Raw genomic sequence first — 22,830 nt, 5'->3', positions numbered from 1 at the left:
AACGACAGCGAGCCGTGACACATTACGAACACCGATCTCTCTCTCACTCTTTAAGCAAAGCACTTTTGCCAGAGCGTAATTAGTGAGAAAATGCGTAACAAACAAGCAGAGGTTAGCTCAAAATGTGCTGCACATGTCACCAACACCAGTACAGATTGGGGGGGGGGTCCCGGGTATTTTTACCTCACGTGGATTTCAAGTAGTGTCTTGCTAACCTCTCCAGTCAACCATCTGTGTACTTTCAGCTAAAAAAAGACAGATGGACAATATGCTGACATTGCGGGCCTAAGGTTTTTCATCTGTATTTTCCCAGAAGTAAATTCAAGATAATGCAGCATAAATCCACAGGAAAGAAACTCTAACTCAAGAAGTGCCAGTCGAAACATGGGAAAATAAGTCGAGCACTTATCCTTTAAATGTTCTTCAACCCTGGCACTCGCAGTTTCTAAGAACTTCACACCTTTCTCAAGGTGAGCTTGGGAAAGGGTCCTAGCAATAGTTCCTCAGAACAGTTCCTTCTCTAGATGTCTAGAAATACCCAGAAATGCAAACAGTCATAGCTGGCAGCTGATACACACCAAGAAGGGGAGCTCCCAGGACTCCCCTTTCCGTGTGAAAGCAACCAACTCCTATTTTTAACCTCACTGTGATGCAAACGTTCAGCTAGGCCTCACATTCTGGTGAATGAAAGCTAGCTCTCTTGTTACTACAAAATAAGTGAATGGAATGAATCAGATTTAATGACAATGCTCAGGCATCTACAGGATGCAAAAGCGCCCTACCGGATTTGGGGGTGGGCAACACCTAGAGAAATTTACATTTCAACAAACTAAGTCTAGTTAACTGGGTCCTGTCCTGGTGAATAATTCAACCAAAGGTATCGATGGGCAACAAGCCCAAAGGACTCCTATCTTCCTAAACACTTCCCAACTGATTAATTGAAAAATAATATGTTGGTAATTAAGTACAGGTGAAAACAGCACCACCCTATACATTGGGAAAGCCTAAAAGGGTTATTAAAATTAATTATTTCCTTCAATGTCTGAATGGATTTATAATTCGAATCCACCTCTGGTTTTTCACTGTGAAGAATTGTGGAGAGGGGAGGAAGACCCCCAATGTCTTGATAAGTAAATAAAAACTCACAACCCTCTTGGGAACTTGCCACATTCTTTTTTTCCAATGAACAGTTTTTAATCCACTTGGGGGGAAAAAAAATGCGAGCAAAGGGGGCCTTTGGCAAGGAATTCAACACTACGAAACTCCAGAGCCACCAACAAAGTACTGACTGACATTCAGCTTGGAGAAAATGCTGCTTTTGTCTCTAAGGCGGCCCTGTGATAAAAACAGGAACTTTACAGAGAACTGATCACAACTGCACATTTGCCTGATCACATGCCCACAACAAGCACTGTGTTTCTCTCATTGTTATCCAAGGGACCTTCTCTAATAATAGTGGCTTGATTTATTCCATTTTTGTTGTTGTTGTTGCTGTGGTTGTAATTCTCAAAGTAAATCCAACCCTCCCCGTACCAATCCACCGGCAAAAGAAAAAAGAGGGTGCCGGCCAGGATTTGCATATATAACCTCTCCCTCAAAGACTCCAAAAAGGTGACCAACATGAGCGGGGTACAGGTGCCCCGAAAAAGCCCTGATGACAAAGGTGATGTCAGCGCAGCCCCAGCCCCCTGTGTCTCTTGGGGTCCGGCGGTCAGGGCGACTGCTCCCAACCTCCGCAGGACCCCGGGAGGCTCCGGGCTCCTTCCCCGCGCCTGTCACCGACGCTCCTCGCATTGTTCCAGAAAGAAGCAACGCCGATGCGGCGGCGGCGGCGGCGGCGGCGTGCCCATGGGTCTCTCCGGGCAGGGAGCTCGGGCACAGGGGCAGGGTCGAGGCGTCCCGGGCAGAGGCAAGGGGCACAGCGAGGTGTCAGCCGGGGCCCCCTCGCGTCCCGTCGCCCCAGCCCGCGGCGGACACCCGGGGCCCGCGGCAGCTTTGTCTCGGGCCCCGGGGCGCAGGGAGCGCAGGCCGGCCGGGGCCCCCTCGCGGGAAAACAATGAGCCCGGGAAAGCCTGGGCGGCGTGGGGGAGGGAGGACGCCGCCGGCCCGGCGCAGAGCGAGAGCGGGGGGGGGGGGACCCCGAGAGAGACCCGGGGAAGACCCCGCGCCTACCTTCCGACAGCTCCAGCTCCAGCTCCGCCAGCTGCGCCCGCACCTCGGCCGGCAGCGCCGCCACCGCGGCCGGCGACGGCTCCAGGCCTCCACGCTCCGCCATCCCGGCTCCGCCAGCCACACTCCGGAAGACGAGGGAGAGGGGGCCGAAGGAGGGACGGACTGACGCGTGCCCACACCCCGGCTACAGGATCCGGCTCCAGCCGCCGAGCGCCGCCGCCGCCGCCGCCGCCATGAGCGAAGGTCACGTGAGCGCGCCGCCCGCCGAGCCGGGCCCGCCCCGAGGCCGCGCCGACGCCACGCGGGCCCACGGCGCCCTCTGCCGGCCAGCGTCGGGAGTGGCCCGACGCGCGGTCTTCCTCCTGCGGCTCCTTCCAGCCCCCTTCGCTTAGGAGCGCATGCCTCTGTCGACTCTTCCGTGCCCATCCCAAAGGTCCCGGTCACGGACGAGCTCCCTTGGCTTCCAGTTGCCACCTGCCAAGAGGGCTTTTAAGACCCACAAGAAAGTTGGGCATCTCATTCATGCCTGTGGAGGTCATCCTTCGCCCACATGTTAGGTTCGAGACCAGCTTGTGCTGCATGAGGCCGTGTCTCAGAAAAATAAAAAATAAATAAAATGGGCCGGAGAGATGGCTTAGCCGCTAAGGTGTTAACCTGCAACGCCAAAGGACCCAGGTTTGATTCCCCAAGACCCACGTAAGCCAGATGCACAAAGTAGCACGTGTGGCTGGAGTTCGTTTACGCTGGCTGAAGGCCCTGGTGGAGCCCTTTCTCTCCTTCTATCAGCCTCTATCTCTGTCTTGAATAAATAAAATAATGAGAGAAAAGAGGGGGCTAGAGAGATGGCTAGCGGTTCAAGCACTTTCCTGAAAAGCCAAAGGGCCCCAGTTCAAATCCCAGTCAGATGGTGCATGAATCTAGAGTTTGTTTGCAAGGGCTGGAGTCCCTGGTGCACCCATTCTCTTTCTCTTTGCCTGCCCCCCACTTCTCTAATAAATAAATAAGCTCAAAAAACAATGGAGCCTGGCATGGTAGCACATGCCTTTAACCCCAGCACTTGGGAGGTAGAGATAGGAGGATTGCCATGAGTTTGAGGCCACCCTGAGACTACAAAGTGAATTCCAGGTTAGCCTAGGCTACAGTGAAGCCCTACATTGAAACACAATCTAAAAAAGAAAGCGTGGTGGTGCACACCCTTAATCCTAGCACTTGGGAGGCAGAGATAGGAGGATTGCCTTGAGTTCCAGGCCACCCTGAGAATACAGAGTGAATTCCAGGTCAGCCTTAGGCTAGAGTGAGATCCTACCTCAAAAACCAAATATAATAATAGTAGTAGTAGTAATAAAGATAACAAGTGAAGACAAGATAGAGCTACACTGATGCTCCACCCCATTTACTATTCTTGGTAGACCCCTCTGACACACAGCTAGGGTTTGAACATATGGCTTCCTAGGCCCAGTGAGATACCAGCAAAACTGACAGATTTGGAAAATGCTTGTGCATTGAAGCTCACCGGCCCCATCTCCTTCTGTTTCTCAAAATTTTGGACCATTACCATGTGCATGAATGTAGGTTAGCCTATTGGATGATGAGAGGTTTGGCTCATTTACTCTCATCACCCCAAGCAGGTCCAATCAACTGCAAAGCCTGTGAGGCCACACACTGCTATTTAATCACAAGTGCATGAATGAGCCCTGCTGAACTCAACCCAAAAGGCCAACGCAGCGTCATGAGCAAATAGATGGTTGCTGGTTTAAGCTGCTTACTAATGTCTGATTGTTCCAGAGCAAGCACTGGTTTTAAAGCCTCTTCTGCGAGCTTCCACTGCTGGGTGGGACACTGTACTTACCCACCACTGTCCAGGCAGAACTCTTCAACTTAAGCCTGTAGCAGAATGATGGAGGCTTATTATGGCATTAGGGCCTTACATGCATTTTGTTTTATCTTTCGAGGTAGGGTCTCACTCTAGCCCAGACTGACCTGGGATTCACTACGTAGTCTCAGGCTGGCCTTGAGCTCAGCGATCCTCCTACTTCTGCCTCCCGAGTGCTGGGATTAAAGGCATGAGCAACCTCCCTGGCTTTGTATTGTTTTTTGACAAGGTCTCATGTTGTAGCCCAGGCTGACTTTGAATTTGTAATCCTCCTGTCTCAAGCTCCCAAGTGCTAGGATTACAGATGTGTGCAGCTGCTCCTGGCTATAATTTACATTTCTAGCAAGTTTCATGGTGGTGTGATGCTGAGGTAGATGAGAGACCCTGACCCCGGTACCACTGCTGAGCATTGGCCGTTCCAGAGCCAGTGGTCTGTGAAATGTCATGGACAGTTAATTGTCCCTGAGAAGTCAACCCTTATTGAAGACTACTACATAGTTCCAGAGGACTTGGGATAGATGTGGGATAGGAATTGGATGAGATTGGTAGCCTCTTCCTTGGTGTATGAAGGAAAAGATGAAATGTTAGCAAAACACGACTTTGCTTTCTCTCTCCTTTTCCTTTCTTTCTCTTCCTCTCTCTCTCATTCCCTTTTCTTTTTGGCTTTTTTTTCATTTGGTTTTTCGAGGTAGGTCTCACTCTAGCCCAGGCTGACCTGGACTTCACTATGTAGTCTCAAGGTGGCCTCAAACTCATGGCGATCCTACAAATGCCTCCTGAGTGCCGGGATTAAAGGCGTGCACCAACACGACCGGCTTTATAGGTTATTATTATTATTATTTAAATATTTTTATTTATTTGAGAGAGGCAGATAAAATGGAAGCACCAGGGCCTCCATCACTGCAAGTGAACTCCAGAAGCATGCACCACCACCTTGTGCATTTGGCATGTGTGGATACTGGAGAGTCAACTCTGGGTCTTTAGACATCCCAGGCAAACTTAACTAATACTATATATTTGTTTATGTATGAGAGAGAGAAAGAGACAGGTAGAGAGAAAGAATGGGCATGCCAAGGCCTCTAATCACTGTAAAAGAACTCCAGACACATGTGCCACGTGTGCATCTGGCTTTAGGTGGGTGCTGGGAAATCAAACCTGAGTCCTTTAGCTTTGTCCACAAGCACCTTAATTAACTGCTAAGACATCTCCCCAGTCCCCCCCCTTTTTTTTTTTACTCAGGGTGGCCTTGAACTCACAGCGATCCTCCTACCTCTGCCTCCCGAGTGCTAGTGCTGGGATTAAAGGTGTGAGCCACTACACACAGCTTTGTTTTTTTTTAAACATTTTTTAAGTTTAGTTAACGTTCACATGAGAAAGAAAAAGAGAGAGGAAGAGAAACACAGAGAGGAGTGGCAGGATCTCTAGCCACTGCAAACGAACTCCAGACACAATAAGACCACCATGTGCATCTGATTTCCATGGGTTCTAGGGAGTTGAACCTGAGTCTTTAGGCTTCACAGACAAGTGACTTAACCACTAAGCCATCTCTCCAGCCCTTTTTTTTTTTTTAAACATGTTTTTCAAAGCAGGGTCTCCCTCTAGCCCAGGCTGACCAGGAATTCACTATGTAGTCTCAGGGTGGCCTCAAACTCATGGCCATCCTCCTGCCTCTGCCTCCTGAGAGATGAGATTAAAAGTGTGCTTCACTCGCCAGGCTCTTCCTTTAGCATTTTTAACTGTGTGTAAAGGGATTGTGGTAGAAACTGTGAGTTGTCTACCTACATCTTACTTCCCACCTTTCTCGTTTCTAGAGGGCCCACTCACAACCACGGAAGCTGGGCATGCCAGAACCTCAGACTCACTTGCTGCTGGGAAACTGGCACACTATCCTGCTAGGATTCTAAAGGAAAGTCAGCCTTAGTGGTGGAGAGCAGTTCTAGAAAGATAACCTTCCTGGATAATAAGAGACATACGGGGAGAGCCCTCTGAACTCTTTTGGATTCTTGGGATATTATGCTTTCAGAAGAAAATAGCAAGGCTGGCAAAGAAAAGCTTGGAACACAATGATGGCCTCAGAATCATAAAGGTGGTTATGAAAGCTATAGTCTGCATAGCTTGAAACCCACACTCAGGAAAAGCCAGAGGTATACTAGCTGGATGAAACACAGGTGTGTGCGTGTGTGTGCGCGCGCTTCAAGGCAGGGTCTCATTCTAGTCCACACTGACCTGGAATTCACTCCCAAGTGCTGGGATTAAAGGTGTACGCCATCATACCTGCCCAGGGGAAATCTGGTTAGGAGGCTACCACTCCAAGCAGGAGCAGCAACATTTCTACATTTCCTGTCCCAAGCTCCCACTTGTACACAAGGGGAATACTGTGAATTTCAAGTGACACAAAACTTCTCTATTGGGATGGAGAGATGGTTTAAGAGATTAAAGCCCTTGCCTGCAAAGCCAAAAGACTCAGGTTCAATTCCCTAGGACCCACTTAAGCTACATGCACAGGGTGGCACATGCATCTGGAATTCTATCTGCCTTCTCTCTCAAACAAATAAAAGTTTTAAAAAAATTAAGTTTCTGCCAGGCCTGGTGGTACACCTTTAACCCCAGCATTCAGGAGGCAGAGGTAAGAGGTTCGCCGTGAGTTCGAGGCCAGCCTGAGACTACATAATGAAGTCTAGGATACCCTGGGCTAGAGCTAGACCCTACCTTGAGAAAAAGAAAACAACAACCAAAAAAACCTGAAGCAAAATTGTAAGCATTATAAAGCCAAATCTACGGCTCTCTACCTTTAAAGGCAAAACACCCTTCCCCATGGGGGTGGGGGAGACCAGAATTATGGTAGAACTAGAGTGGGCATAAAAATACCATCTGGAACCAGGCGTGGTGGTGCACACCTTTAATCCCAGCACTCGGGAGACAGAGGTAGGAGGATCACCGTCAGTTCAAGGCCATTTGAGACCACATAGTGAGTTCCAGGTCAGCCTCAGCTAGAGTGAGACCCTACCTCAGAAAACAAAAACAAAATACAAACCAACAAACAAAATCTAAAGAAAAGAAAACCAGTTGTTTTTTAATGATTTTATTTTTTCTAATTTTGTAATTTTAATTTCCCGTAGCACCTTGGCAATATTAAAAACAAATACAAATACAGGATGTTCAAACATTTTATGCATGGGCATGTGCTATACCATTCATGGGGGGACAGTTGTGACAACAGGAACAAATCTAAGCTATGGACAAAATAGAAGCCAGGTAACTGGTTCTGGCATCCTCAACCCCAACACTTACGAGATGTCACTCAAGGGACACCTGAATTGGTTTAAAAAATAAGAACAAATCAACATTGATGTGAATATGTCTTTGTATTACTCATCAGTGTTATGTGCTGTAAAACTAAAAATGAAACCATTTCACAATACAGATAACTGAGTTTTACCTTTGGGAAGTATCTACTCAAGGATTCATAAAAAGTTGATTTTTTAAAAATAAACATTAAGCTATTAAATGAGGTGAACTCTAAAGCAGAATTTAAAATGTCCTCATTTGGCTACTGAAAACTGAAATGTCCACGTATCTTCTTGAAAGCTCAGATTAACTATGAAGCATATGCCAAGTCTAAATTAAATCATTGGCCACCAAATTGTAAGGAAATATTCAAAAAATTAGAAAAACTCCATCATATATTATATTTAAGAATTTAGTTTTAAAAACCCTCAAAGGGAATATTCTATCCTCTTTTGAGAGTCTTTTCTTTTCCATTAAAACCCAGAATAGAATTGGAACTCTTAAAATATGGTTAATATATATTACCAACACAAATATCAGAAACTTAACCCCAGTGTTGTTCAACTGTGTCAAAGAAAAACCAGTGAACATTTAAGCCAAGAGACAAATTATTAAGGCCTTAACTAGTAAGATTAGAGAAAGTATTAAATAAATTTTAAATACTATCTTCTGTTCCAGCAATATTCTTTTTTCCTTTATACTAGGTGAAGATACTAACATTCCATTGTTAAGTCTTTTGGTTATTTAAAAGAAGAAAAAAATGGAATGTGAAACACTGAAGCTACCATAACTTTAGGAACCAAAAAAATGAAAATAAAAAAATCTGCATGTTGATTATCCGCAAAATAAGCAGGTAAGATATCAGTAAACCCATTATTGAAAGGTCTGATCTTTCTCCAAAGTTCAGTTGAAAAAAAATTTGGATGGATCACTACTTTAAATGCCACTGTCTATATTGGGCAAAACTGGGATTACTCAGATTAAAGACAGAAAATGGAGAGAGATTTTGCCATGCCTTTCCATGCACCTTCTCTACCAAGTGCAAAGTAATGAACTTGTGTGGCTTCCGTTTTCTTCCAGCAGCAGGAGCTATGGCATGTCACTGTAGCATACATCCAGTATTATTTTAGCTACTTTTGGCCTACCTCAACAATCCAAGGAAATGTTAAGTCATAAGGGCGAAGAGAAAACTTTGTTATTTAAATCCTCCATCTAATCAACCAATAAACAGTTGAAACAGAACATTTACCCTATCAGTTAGAGTAATGCTGGGAAAAAGCCACAATTTCACACAACTCACAGGCATCATTTAGATACAAATGTTAAATCTGATGCAATAAAATAAATGCTAAATACACACTGTGAATATACATATTACATATATACACACGTACAAACACACATACACACTTATTCCTCCCTATATATCCCATCAAATGGGAACTACTCTGATGTGATGAGGAAAATTACATTAGAAACCTTGTTTTTAAATTTATACATTCAATAACATTTGGAGAAAAATCAGTGGTACGTCTGCCTTCTTAAAAAGAAACCCTCGTGTGTCAGTCAGAAGCATCTTTAGAGGGCGGGGATACGACTCTATGGTAGAGCAGTTGTGTCACCTGTGCAAGGTCCTGGGTTCAATGTCCAGCAGTATAAAAAAGCAATCTGTAGATTTTGGGAAATTAACAGACTAACAGTAAGTCACGTGATCATACAAGTAATTTGAGACTGTATCTGTGACATGTTTGAAGAAAACAAACAGGTAATGTTTCATTATTATAAGTGCAAAAACAAAGTTTATAATTCTTACCAAGTGATTTTTATAAAATGTTTATTCTATTAAATCCAATGCATTCATAAGTTGTTAACACTAAATGTTTATCATTGTCACCAACTGCAGCATTATCTAAGAAAACCAGAATAAACACTTTTATCTTCAATGTAATTAATGATTACTAATACTTTTCAAAGGACCTAGAGCTCCCCCAATTAAAGGTAGTTTTATTGTATGTTTTATCTAGTAGATGATTTAAAAGTGTGTAGAAATGAATAGCTTCAAACTGAGTAAATATATTATACCATGTTATCAATGCACCCAATCAAAAGCAATTGCCAAGCTGAATAAGTTACAAAGAAATAGTAAATCTGGCTTGTACAGAAATGTGCAGTGTTTTCAAAGCTCTTAATAGTTACCCACCAACACAAATCTCCAAAGCTGAACTTAGAGCTGGAAGATAAGTTTCACAGTAATTTTAACTTCCATTTACATTCATTTTTAATATATTACTAAGATGTCTATGTCACAATGGTGTTTTCCAGTGCTCACAATTTGCAGTTCACTTTGTACATATGTAACTCACTAACATGAGGGCGGTTCTTAATATTATAAACCATCCCTTGAAAGAAAATAAAATGCCAACCTATGCAGAACTATAAAAATGGTAGGTCTTAAAACAGATAAATGGAACATGGTTTTTTGTATTTTAGCTGTTTTCTACATATCAGCATGTAAACTTTCCTATTTAATATGATATCTACTTTACTCATTGAGAAATTATGCATTCATTTTTAAACAATCATTTTCATCTTAAAATTTTCTTGACCTGCTGTTTCAGTAAATTAAAATTGTATACTTTTTTTTTTTTTTTTTTGAGGAGAGGGAAGATGATAAACAACAAGAACAGAAAAAGTTTTCCCAATTAGTCCTTAAATCTTTTTCCCTTACTTTTGTACTCTTATACTTTACAAAGCCAGTTACGTTGTTTCACAGTTAACACTAACACAAATAAATGACTGGCAGGTCAGTCTGCCCTACCATCTTAGGACCTAAAACACTTAATTGTTAACTGAAAATACAATTCTTCAAAATTAAATTATGAAATTTAAATGATATGATTTGACCAACTTGTCAAAGCAGTGAGAAACATACAATTCAGCAGGCAGTCTGTTATTTTAATAGCTTTGGGTGGTGGGTAGTCAAGGAACAGAGAATAACAAATGAGTAACAAAAATTTTTGTTTCTCTGGGGGAATAACAAGTCACAAGGCAGTTTAAACTTCTGAAATCCATTTGGCCTATCCACTGCTCAAGCCTAAGACAAAGTTTTCAATCATCTGAATAACCTCCATTCTTCAGTTGAGTATCAAATTGATTGGTAGTCACATCTCCAAGTACAATCAGAGTGTAATAGCCTGGTGAATACAATATTAGTAAGATCAAAAAGACAAAACTAATTGCAAACTAGAAAAAACATCTACTCAAGTATTACATTCAGTTTTCAAATCATTTACTAACATGACAACAGATTTGGCTTAAATCACTCTTGCACACACTCATATCCACACCAGACACCCCAGCCACCGATCTGCTTTGCAACAAAAGGCCATTAAGTCAGAGATGGCATTCTCCAAGCCAAACTTTAAATAGATTAAAAAAAGTAATTTCTAATTTTTACAGAAATGTTTCTTCAAAAAATATTTTCTCTTACTCCCCCATCTCCTATACTGAAGGATGTATAATGTTTTGTTTTGTTTCCTCTCAAGCTAAATCTGAACCCTTAAAATTGATTCCAGGCAGAAATTCTCTGCAAATTAAAATCAAAAACAAAAATAGAAAAATTATATTTATATATATATATGTGTGTATATATTTATATATATTTATACTGATTGGAATCCTCCAGCATTTTAAAATCACTTTAGAAATGAATTTTGGGATCCTACTCCTCACAATTCCAAAATCCATAATGATTTAAGGACATACTTTCCATTTCCTTTCTGGCTAGCTCCTCCCCTCCAAAACAGTTCAGTATGGCCACGGCTCAAGTTGAATGGGAAGAAAGAAGTTTGTGAATAGTTTTCGTGGGTGTTTTCTTTTTACTTTGGTGATCTGGGGGGCACAGATTGCTCTTTGCCGTTCCGTCGAGTCACTCCCTGAGGTATAGCCCTATGGCTAAACTGGCGTCTCTGTTCCCTGATTTTTCCAGCTGCTCCCCTGGGAATAGTATTGCCTCGGAAGCCGGCATAATCTTTGCTAGCCCTTGCTTCCATTTTCTCAACAGACTTCTCAGAAGCTCCATTCTCTTCATTTTTGATGGGAGACACCACATTGGAGCGAAGTTCCCGTAGTGGCTGTACAACTGGAGATGGCTCTTTAGGGGGCTTCTGGCACACTTCAGCATAACTTAACTTCCGGGGTTCCTTTGAAGGGATAAGAAAAATTATTATGGTGCATATTCTACAAAGGATTAAAAGGATAAAATTAACCACAAAGTGCTAATTACTATTTAGGAAACAACCATAGGTACTCTCATACACATTGACTACAGCATATTTGAATGAACTTACCATCTTTGCAATTGGGATGGAGAGAGATTGCTCAGTGGCTAAGGTTGCCTGCTGAGCCTAACAACTCAGGTTCAATTCCCTAGAACTCACATAAGCCAGATGCACAAAGTAGTACATGCATCTAGAGTTCATTTCTGGTGGCTAGAGCCCCTGATACACCCATACTTGATGCACGCCTTTAATCTCAGCACTTGGGAGGCAGAGGTAAGAGGAATGGCAAGAGTTTGAGGCCACCCCGAGACTGCATAGTGAATTCTAGGTCAGCCTAGGCTGGCGTGAGACACTGCCTCGGAAAAAAAAAAAAAGTCTTCACATTTATCCTGACAACAATTTTACTTGAGGAAGATATCAGAACAATATTCATGTCAGCTTTTTTACACTGATGGAAGCAATGGAAATGATCTAGGCACTTATAATGAATAGATAAATTAATAATGGAATATCCACATGATGAAAGAAAATGGTTTTACGTTACCTTTTTCTGCTATAAAGAGCCTTTAATCTGCCTATAAACTACCTTTAATCCCAGCACTTAGGAGACAGAGGCATGAGGATCACCATGAGTTCAAGGTGACACTGAGCTAGAGAAGAGATCCTACCTTGGAAAAACACTTAAAAAAAACAAACCCATCACCACCTATGGACTAGAAGCATTCACTGGTTCATTTAGTCTGTTTTTATTCCACTTACTGACTTAGAAGATAGCATCTAGGGGCTGGAGAGATGGCTTTGCAATTAAGGCGCTTGCCTGCAAAGCCAAAGGAACCAGGTTCAAATCCTCAGGACCCATGTTAGCCAGATACACAAGGGGGCCCATACACCTGCAGTTCGTTTGCAGTGGCTGGAGGCCCTGGCACACCCATTATCTCTCTCTCTCAAATAAATAATTTATTTTTGGGCTGGAGAGATGGCTTAGCGGTTAAGCGCTTGCCTGTGATGCCTAAGGACCCCGGTTCGAGGCTCGGTTCCCCAGGTCCCATGTTAGCCAGATGCACAAGGGGGCGCACGCGTCTGGAGTTCGTTTGCAGTGGCTGGAGGCCCTGGCGCACCCATTCTCTCTCTCCCTCTATCTGCCTTTCTCTCCATGTCTGTCGCTCTCAAATAAATAAATAAAAAATGAACAAAATTTATTAAAAAATCAATAAATAAATAAATAATTTTTTAAAAAAGAAGATAAGGGGCTGGAGAGATGGCTTAGCAGTTAAGCGCTTGCCTGTGAAGCCTAACGACCCAGTTCAAGGCATGATTTCCCACGACAGACGTTAGCTGGATGCATAAGGGGGCACATGCGTCTGGAGTTCATTTTCAGTGACTGGAGACCCTGGCACACCCATTCTCTCTGCCTCTTTCTCTGTCTGTTGCTCTTAATAAAAATAAACAAAAAAGTTATTTAAAAAAAAGAAGAAGAAGATAGGGGCTGGAGAGATGGCTTAGCAGTTAAGCACTTGCCTGTGAAGCCTAAGGACCCCAGTACGAACCTCGATTCCCCAGGACCCACATAAGCCAGATGCACAAAGTGGCACATTCAACTGGAGTTCATTTGCAGTGGCTGGAGGCCACTGGTACACCCATTCTCTCTCTATCTGCCTCTTTTGCTCTCTGTCACTCTCAAATAAATAAAAAAAAAATTAAATTAGCTGGACATGGTGGTGCATGCTACATATATATATAAATATAAAATATAAAAAATATATATATTCCAAATAACTGCCTTATGTCTTACCTAAAATAGTTCCCTAAATCTGTTTTTCCATAAACCTGAGCCAGTCCCTGGGGAAGAAGCATTCCTGGAAGGTTTAAATCTGACTGTGGCAAATTGTGGCTGGTTGAATTCAGCCCCAAAACTTGACATCATGGCTACTTAGCCCAGTCCCCATTCATAATCTATAAATGACCCCAGTTTGGGTTGCACCGTGGGCTTTACACCTGCTCACGTCCCTCATACTACGAGCTCTCGGTATTTCATCTTTCCTTCTCAATCTAATACACATTTTAAATCTTTTTTTTTCCTTTTTGGTTTTTTGAGGTAGGGTCTCACTCTAGCCCAGGCTGACCTAGAATTCACTATGTAGTCTCAAGTTGGCCTTGAACTCACAGTGATCCTCCTACCTCTGCCTCCCGAGTGCTGGGATTAAAGCCGTGCGCTACCATGCCCGGCGACTCTCTAAACCTTTAAATTAAAAAAATTAAAAAGTGCAGCCAACTAGTCTAGTTATCCAATGTGTTTCTGCAGAAATTTAGACAGAGCTGGCAATAGTGATGCCATCTTATGAGCCTTAAGGTCAACAGGTTATTATGTTCCATGAAAATGGCTACAATAGCATCATGTTGAAGAGTTTTCATAAAATAAAAATAAAAAAAATAAAAAAAAAAGAGTTTTCATAAGATTTAATTAAAATTTTACTTGTTCTAAGCTTAATGAAACTTGGAAAAGTTTATATTATTGCATGAGGGAAAAAAGTGCGTGCTACCATGTCCAGCTGCCTTTTCCTTTACTAAAATATTTTATTTATTTATAAGGACAGAGAAAAAGAGAGAGAATGAACTGGCATGCCAGGAACTCCAGCCACTGCAAATTAACTACAGACATGCAACACCTGGCTTTACCTGAGTGCTAGGGAATTGGACCTCTTGGGGTTTGCAGTAAAGTGCCTTAATTTCTGAGACCTTTTTTTTGTGTGTGTGTGAGAAGTAGGGTCTCTTTCTAGCCCAGACTGACCTGGAATTCACTATGTAGTCTCAGGGTGGCCTTGAACTCACAGCGATCCTCCTACCTCTACCTCCCAAGAGTTGGGATCAAAGGTACACGACTGGCCCACCTAATTTTCTTTTTTTTTGCTTTTTATTTTATTTTATTTTTTAATTTTTATTAACATTTTCCATAATTATAAAATATATTCCATGGTAATTCCCTCCCTCCCCACCCCCACACTTTCCCATTTGAAATTCCATTCTCCATCATATTACCTCCCCATTACAATCATTTTAATTACATATATACAATATCAACCTATTAAGTATCCTCCTCCCTTCCTTTCTCCACCCTTTATGTCTCCTTTTCAACTTACTGGCCTCTGCTACTAAGTATTTTCATTCTCATGCAGAAGCCCAGTCATCTGTAACAAGGACCCACATATGAGAGAGAACATGTGGCGCTTGGCTTTCTGGGCCTGGGTTACCTCACTTAGTATAATACTTTCCAGGTCCATCCATTTTTCTGCAAATTTCCTAACTTCATTTTTCTTTACCGCTGAGTAGAACTCCATTGTATAAATGTGCCACATCTTCATTATCCACTCATCTGTTGAGGGACATGTAGGCTGGTTCCATTTCCCAGCTATTATAAATTGAGCAGCAATAAACATGGTTGAGCATGTACTTCTAAGGAAATGAGATGAGTCCTTTGGATATATGCCTAGGAGTGCTATAGCTGGGTCATATGGTAGATCAATGTTTAGCTGTTTTAGGAACCTCCACACTGTTTTCCACAATGGCTGGACCAGATTGCATTCCCACCAGCAGTGCAGAAGGGTTCCTTTTTTTCCACATCCCCGCCAACATTTATGATCATTTGTTTTCATGATCCACCTAATTATTTTTATAAACAGAGAGAGAGAAAGAGGTAGGCAGACAGACATAAAGAGATGCAAACGAGAATAGGTGCACCAAGGCCTCTTGCCACTGCAAAAGAACTCCAGATACATGCACCACTTTGTGAATCTAGCTTTTTCCTTGTCTTTTATTTATCTGAGAGACAGAGAGAGAGAGAGAAAGAGGCAAATATAAAGAGAGAGAATGGGTAAGCCAGGGACTTTAGCCACTAATGAATTCCAGACACATGTGCCACCTTGTGCATCTGGCTTATGTGGGTCCTGGGGAATTGAACCTGGGTTCTTTGGTTTTACAGGCAAGACATTTCTCCAGCCCAAAGTAATTTTGTTTGTTTGTTTGTTTTTCAAGGTAGGGTCTCATTTTAGCTTAGGCTGACCTGGAATTCACTATGTATCAGGCTGGCCTTGAACTCATGGTGATCCTCCTACCTCTGCCTCCCAAGTGCTGGTTTTAAAGGTGTTACCCACCATGCCTGGCTTGCTTTGTTTGTTGAGGTAAAGTCTTGTACTAGCCCAGGCTGGCCTGGAATTAACTATGTAGTTCCCTGCGTCTCATGTGCTGAGACTAAAGGCATACACCAACATGCCTAGCTGAACCTGACTTTTTAGGTGAGTACTGGGTAATCAAAACTACTAGGCTGTCATGAATTGCATGCAAGTATCTCTATCCATGAGCCATCTTTCCAGCCTATGTCTGGCTTTTCTTCTAGCTTGTTTCTGATGTATGTAGTCCTAATTTCAAATACTTCCAAATGACTGTTTTAATAAAATGTTCTATAAAAAATAAAAGTTTTATTATCTGTCTTACTATACTTTTCCCCACACATTAAACCTCTTCAAGTTACCTGTAGGGCCCCAGCTATGGGTACATTTATGTTACTATTACATGGTGAAGCAGTGTTTTCCCTTGATGGCTTTGCAGTACTTGGAGAAGAAACTGGTAAGGACATCTGATTGAGAATATCCTTCTGAACAGTGGCATCCTCTATTAGATCCTTTTCTTGCTGAGTTGTGCTAAGGAAAAAATGAACTTGGTATTAGACTCAGTATAGCACATAGGAGCTTAAAGTTAAGCTACAACTGAAAACCATCTAGCTTTACGTAATACTGGGAAATGGAACCCAGGCCGTTAGGATTTGCTAGGAACTATGGAGCAATCTTTTAAACCCTTCTTTCTCTGTTTTTGAGAAAGGTCTCCACTATGTAGCCAAGGCTGACCTCACACTTCTATTCTTTTGGGCAGAGATAGAGGTGTGTACCAGTCCTCCCAGCTAAAGACATTTACTGTTGAAAATCTTTTGTACTGAAATATTCACCTTAATACAGGAAGCTCGGCTGCACATGGAGGACTAGTACTCAGACTGAGTTGTTGGGCAGAAGGGCAGTCTGTCTGTCCATCCTCAGCAGGCACTGGACAACTAATTCCCAAGTCTTCATTGTCCTGAAAGAAAGATATTTCAAAATTACATTTAAACATTTAAAAAACATTTTCTTTCCCTCGCTCCCTTCCTTCTTTTTTTCTTCATGAATGACAAAGACTACGAATGGGCATGCCATGGACTCTTTGTACACTGCGCTTTATGTGGGTAATGGGGAAATGAATGCGGGCTAGGAGGCTAGCTAAAATGTGAAAATAACTCAAGATTCAACATGTGGTAAGTGGATAAACAAAAGCTGGCATATCTAAATAGTAAAATATTATTTGGCAATGAAAGGAATAAAATACTTATGAGAGATGGCTCAGTCATTAAAGGCGCATGCTTGTAAAACCTGATAGCACAGATTTGATTCCCCAGTAGGCATATAAATCTAGATGCACAAAGTGGCACATGCATCTGGAGTTGGTTTGCAGTGGCAAGAGGCCCTGGTGCATCCATTCATTCTCATTCATTGAGTCTCAGTCTCTCTCTCTCTGCCTACAAATAAATAAATGAAAATGTATTTATTTTTGAAAGTACTGATAGAGATTAAAAATGAGTGAACCTTGAGGATACTCTGTTAAGCAAAGTAAGCCAGGTTATAGGAAGTCAAATATTACATAACTTCATTTATTTAGGATGGCCACAGGAGTCAATTCATAAAGACAGGAAATAGGAAGGTGATTTGCTAGGGATAAGGAAAAGGGTAAACATGAAAGATGTTGATAAGGTAAAGAGTTTTAGTTTTGCAAGATGAGTTCTGGATAGCTAGCAACAGAACAAGAAGCCCTTATCTTTTATAGTGTTTACCATTCTGCGTTGGCAAAATTTTTTGCAAAAGGCCAGACAGTATCCCAAATCCTTTCACTTTTTTTTTAATGCCCTTCAATAATGTATAAGCCTTTCTTTGTTTTCTAATTATAAGAAATCAGGTTTTAGATTGGATTTAATTTGGCACTTAGTTTGCCAGCCCCTCCCTTAAATAGCTTATTTCTTACTGTGTCAGCTTCTTGTTTGTGTTCATGGGATTTGGTGGTGGTTGTTCTTTTTTTCGAGGGTGGGTCTCACTCTGGCCGCTGACCTGGAATTCACTGTTAGTCTAGGGTGGCCTTGAGCTCACACCATCCATTTACCTCTGCCTCCAAAGGGCTGGGATTAAAGGCCTGTGTTACCACACCTGGCTTGTTGTTTTGAGGTAAGATCTCACCATATAGCTTAGGCTGGCCTCCAAATCTCTAATTTCCCCACTCAGCCTCCCTAATGCAGAGATTCTAAGTTTGTACTATCACACTCAACCTAGTGTGTCTGTTTTTGAATACCATATCAAGAGGACTGTATGATAAACATTCTGTTATCTCCTATATTTCTTTTTATATTTATTATTTGTAAGCAGAGAGAAAGATAAAAAGAAGAGAGACACAGAATGGGCACACTAGGGCCTCTACCCACTGCAAATGAACATCAGAACCATGTGGCACTTTGGGCATCTGGCTTACGTGGATACTGGGTAATCGAACCTGGGTCCTTAGGCTTTGCAGGAAAGCACCTTATTAATGGCTAAGCTATCTCTCTAGCCCATTCTTACTTTTTTATTGGTTTTGCTGGTATCAGGTGTGTTGCACCATACCTTGAAGCAATATATACTTTTTTCTTTCTTTTTTTTGGTCTCTGATGATCCTTGATAGGTAGGGCAGTTGTGAGAACCAGTTTTTCTCTCCTGGTGGCACAATAAGTCATTCCCACCATCTCTTGGAAACTCGTGGCAGCTAATGGTGTGACTGACCCTCCACCCCAGTATCACTGCAAATTCAAAGCTTTCTCTGTCGTGCTAACTTCATGTCCGCAAGTGAACGCAAGGCACATGCACTACGTTGTATATTTGGCTTTATATAGGTACTGGGAAACTGAACCTAGGGTCCTTTGGCTTTGCAGGAAATTGCCTTAAATGCTAAGCTATCTCTCAAGCCCTTTTTATTTATCATATATTTTATTTATAAATCTTTGTTTTTAATTACATTTTTATTTATTTATTTGAGAAAGAGAGAGAATAGGTGTGCCAGGGCCTACATCAATGCAAACAACTCCTGATAATGTGCCACCTTGTGCATCTGGCTTACATGGGTCCTGGAAAATTGAACCTGGGTCCTTTGGCTTTGCATGCAAGCGTATTTAACCACTAAGCAATCTCTCCAGCCCTATTTATAAATCTTTTAAGAACACTCAAAGTATGATGCTGAAAAATTCAAGAAACAAAACTATGACAGAAATAAATACTACCGCCAGGGGTGATGAAGCACAACTTTAGTCCCACCATCCTGGAAGCAAAGGTAGATGGATCATCGTGAGTTACAGGCCAGCCTGGGACTACAGAGTGAGTTCTAGGTCAGCCTGAACTAGTGTGAGACCTTGCATTGAAAAAAATATCAATAAATAAATATAGCCAGGTGTGGTGGCACATGCATTAATCCCAGCACTAGGGAGGCAGAGGCAAGAGGATCACCATGAGTTTGAAGCCAGCCTGGGACTACAGAGAGTTCCAGGTCAAACTGGGCTAGAGTAAAACCAAACCTTGCAAAAATTGAAAATAAGTAAGTAAATAAGTACTTCTAAAGTCCAAGTAAAAACAACCCAGAAACCAACGCTCAAAATGACCCTGTACAGTGAGTGAACAGTACTGAATGCTTCAGTGTTTACCTTTTCTTTGAAGACACCTTTAACGACATCAGACATCCTGTTGTCCAAAGCGAGTTCACCTGGCATCCTTGATGAACTTCCAGGTAAAGGAGGAAAATTAGAAGCTAGCAAGTCAAACTTTGGTGTTGGGGGCTTAGCTTCAACTGCTGGAGGATGGGGTCTCTGAGAAACACAAATCAGCAAACAGGTCATATAACTGTGGCTGTCCCTACCCCTTTGCCACAACAGTTGCAAGAAGATACACAAAGACTGGAACCTAAGACAGAGTGTTCTCACCTCAGGGAGCTCGCACTGGTCTTACTAACTACTGTTTCTTTCACATACTTTCCCACACTTCTTTAGTCAATAGCCATGATTCTTATTCTCTATTTTTTTTGCGGGAAGAGGGGGTGGGAATGGCATGTTAGGGCCTTAGCCACTGCAATCGAACTCCAGATGCTTTTACCACCTAGTGGGCATGTGTGGCCTTGCACTTGCCTCACCTTTGTGAGTCTGGCTTATGTGGGATCTGGAGAGTCGAACATGGGTCCTTCTGCTTCACAGGAAAGCACCTTACCTGCTAAGCCATCTCTCCACCCCCCATGACTCTCTGCTTTCTAACTTTGCTATACCCTGTCTCCTATAACAAAAGCAAACAACTTCTTCTTGCCATCATTCTTACTCCTCCAATATCTCCAGTCAAAATAGTCACTCTTCTAAATCTAGTGGTGCATACCTTTAATCCCACCACTTGAGAGGCAGAGGTAGGAGGACTGTTGTGAGTTTCAAGACCACTCTGAGACTACATAGTGAACTCCAGGTCAGCCTGAGCTAGAGTGAAACCCTACCTCAAAAAACCAAAATAAGAAAAATCATAAAAAAATGAAAAAAACATCAATGTCTTCTACAACAAAAATTAAAATTAAGAGACTATCATTCCACAGCCAGCACACGCCTTTAATCCCAGCATTTGGGAAGCAGAGGTAGGAGGGTCGCTGTGAATTCGAGGCCACACTGAGACTCCATAGTGAATCCCAGGTCAGCCTGGGCCAGAGTGAGAACCTACCTCGAAAAACCAAAAACATCAATGTCTTCTACAACAAAACTAAAGAGGCTATCATGGGCTGGAGGGATGGCTTAGCAGTTAAGGCCTTTGCCTATAAAGCCAAAGGATCGAGGTTTGATTCCCCAGGACCCACACGAGCCAGCTGCACAAGGGGACACACATGTCTGGACTTTGTTTGCAGTGGCAGGAGGCCCTGTCATGCCTATTCTCTTTCTCTCTCTGTCAAATAAGTAAATAAATAAAAAAAATATTAAAAAAGACTATCATTTCTGATCTCATCATAGCTTGAGAATGATCCATCCTTGTGTCTTTCAAGATCACTTTTATTTTGAACTCTTTTTTTCATTCTACTTAAGAAACAGCAAATATTTACTGTGATCAAACTATAAGAAATAAAACAAGAAGAATCTGAAGCCAAGGAACATTAAAATTCTCTTGCCTCTACCTCCCAAGTGCTGGGATTACAAGAGTGGCGGGGTGAGCACAGCTTTAGCCCCAACACACAGGAGGCTGTAGTAGGAGGTGTGGGGAGGTTGAGGTCAGTCTGAGGTTCCTGAGAGGACTCCAAGTCAGACTGGCCTAAAGTGAGAGCGTGCTGTGAAAAAGCAAAATGAGACAAAACCAAAAAATCTACTCCCGAATGATAAACTAAAGTTCCCGTAGCTCAGAAAACCTTGAAGGAACAGAAACCGTCTGGTGGGATATCCTCCCTAGACAATTTTGCTAAAAATGCTTGCTCTGAGTAAAAACGCAAATAACTACAGTTCCTTATCTACTTCCTTGGACCTACAGCTGGTCCAGTCTATTTTTCTTAGGTTCCTCCTTATAGCTTGCACCCCAGCCTGGCTCAGTGCTCCAGCCTGCATGCCTCGGGAAGGTTGCCGTCCCTCACTGCTTTTCTCAATGAACAGTCTCTCTGTAGAGACCAAGCCCGGTGCTCTCTTTTGCTTTTCCTTACACCCTGGCATCCCAATAAACACACACACACACACACACACACACACACAGAGTGCACATGTCCTCTGGCACCATTCCTCAGGAATGCTGTCCACTTTGCTTTTGTTGAGTTGGGGGCTCTCATTAGTCAATTAGGCTAGACTGGTTGGTCAGTAAGCCGCAGGGATCGACCTACTTCCACTTCCTCAGAGGCGGGGTTACAGGCACGGGTCATCCTGCCTGCAGTTTTATGTAAGTTATGGGACTTGAGCTCAGGTCCTCATGCTTATGTAGCACATTACTGACTGCGTGGTATCTTTAGACCCACCTGTAATAGTTGTTTGTTTTTTCTTTCCGTTTTCTGAGGTATAATCCTCCTTTAGCCCAGGATGACCGGGAGTTTTGCCTCCCATCTGCTGGGATTAAAGGTGTGCACCACCAATCCCAGCTGATGTTTCATAAGGATATAAGAGTTAAGGGAGATGGCATAGTTGGTAACATAGCATTATATTTCTGCAATATTAGCACTCAGGTGACTAAGGAAAACTGAGTTTGTAAACAACCTGAGCTATACAATAATACTGTGACTCAACACAAGGACCAAAATGAATTCAATGTCTACAAATAATGCAATAAGATTACACATTTATTTACTTTTAGTTTCATTTTTTGGCTTTTCAAGGCAGAGTCTCACTCTAGCCCAGGCTGACCTGGAATACACTATGCAGTCTCAGGGTGGCCTCGAAGTCTGCCTCCTGAGTGTTGGGATTAAAGGTGTTCGCTGCCACACCAGGCTTCAAATTTATTTTTTCAAAGATTCTTTTAGTATTTATTATTTATTTGTGTGCACATGATGTTCCTGTCTTCTCCTCCTATCTCACCAGCAGTGTGCTGGGATTATAAAAGCTCTGCATAGTTCCCAGGTTTTTATATGGGGCCTGGGAACAAAGTGTTAGCAACAAAGACTTTTAAGCGTGTACTGGAGGGTGAATGGTTACAGTGAATATTTTCAAATCAGTATTTGTCTCCATTAGTTTTCCTGAATCAATAAAACAAAAACAAGCAAGCAAACAAACAATTATAAAATCCAAACACACGACAGACCAAAATCAAACACAATAGAAAAAACATCCAAACAGTATAACCAAAGTTAAAATACTTACTGGGGTCCTTTCATCTTCTCTTCGCCTTCGACCTCTGAAAAGAGTTCTCCTTTTAACAAGAGAGATGGGATAACATGTAAGATTCATGAAATAACACACATTCTACTGGTACCTAGAATTTCTAAATACAGGCCTATTCTCCACATGTTGTTATAGGATAATTTTTATTTGTTTTTTGGGGATAGGGTTTCACTCTAGCTCAGGCTGACCTGAAATTCACTATGTAGTCTCAGGGTGGCCTTGAACTAAACTCATGGCTATCCTCCTACTTCTGCCTCCTG

The 22,830-nt window shown here is 42.3% G+C and overlaps 2 protein-coding genes across 5 annotated transcripts in view; both read right to left on the bottom strand.

The window, feature by feature from the left end:
• The window catches only part of Dip2b (disco interacting protein 2 homolog B), a 246,715-nt gene extending 244,396 nt beyond the window's left edge, over positions 1-2,319 (bottom strand). Inside the window, exon 1 of one of the 3 annotated variants that reach the window (XM_045151675.1) lies at positions 2,173-2,319. In XM_045151675.1, the coding sequence (XP_045007610.1) occupies positions 2,173-2,275 (103 nt within the window). In that variant the 5' untranslated portion in view covers positions 2,276-2,319. The remainder of the gene's footprint in view (positions 1-2,172) is intronic. The other 2 variants (XM_045151673.1, XM_045151674.1) reach the window with 2 other exon arrangements.
• A 7,632-nt stretch (positions 2,320-9,951) lies between these two features.
• Positions 9,952-22,830, bottom strand: part of Larp4 (La ribonucleoprotein 4) — a 68,787-nt gene continuing 55,908 nt past the window's right edge. For both annotated transcript variants that reach the window (XM_045152004.1, XM_045152005.1), the window contains exons 12-16: positions 22,550-22,598; positions 19,406-19,567; positions 16,610-16,734; positions 16,139-16,307; positions 9,952-11,535 (exon numbers count right to left, since the gene is read on the bottom strand). In XM_045152004.1, coding sequence (XP_045007939.1) covers positions 11,212-11,535; positions 16,139-16,307; positions 16,610-16,734; positions 19,406-19,567; positions 22,550-22,598 — 829 coding nt within the window. In that variant the 3' untranslated portion in view covers positions 9,952-11,211. The remainder of the gene's footprint in view (positions 11,536-16,138; positions 16,308-16,609; positions 16,735-19,405; positions 19,568-22,549; positions 22,599-22,830) is intronic.

The sequence above is a fragment of the Jaculus jaculus genome, chromosome 6, assembly GCF_020740685.1.
Source record: "Jaculus jaculus isolate mJacJac1 chromosome 6, mJacJac1.mat.Y.cur, whole genome shotgun sequence".
NCBI classification, from domain to species: domain Eukaryota; kingdom Metazoa; phylum Chordata; class Mammalia; order Rodentia; family Dipodidae; genus Jaculus; species Jaculus jaculus.
The sequence above is the reverse complement of the archived record's forward strand: the minus strand, read 5'-3'. Positions and strand labels throughout refer to the sequence as shown.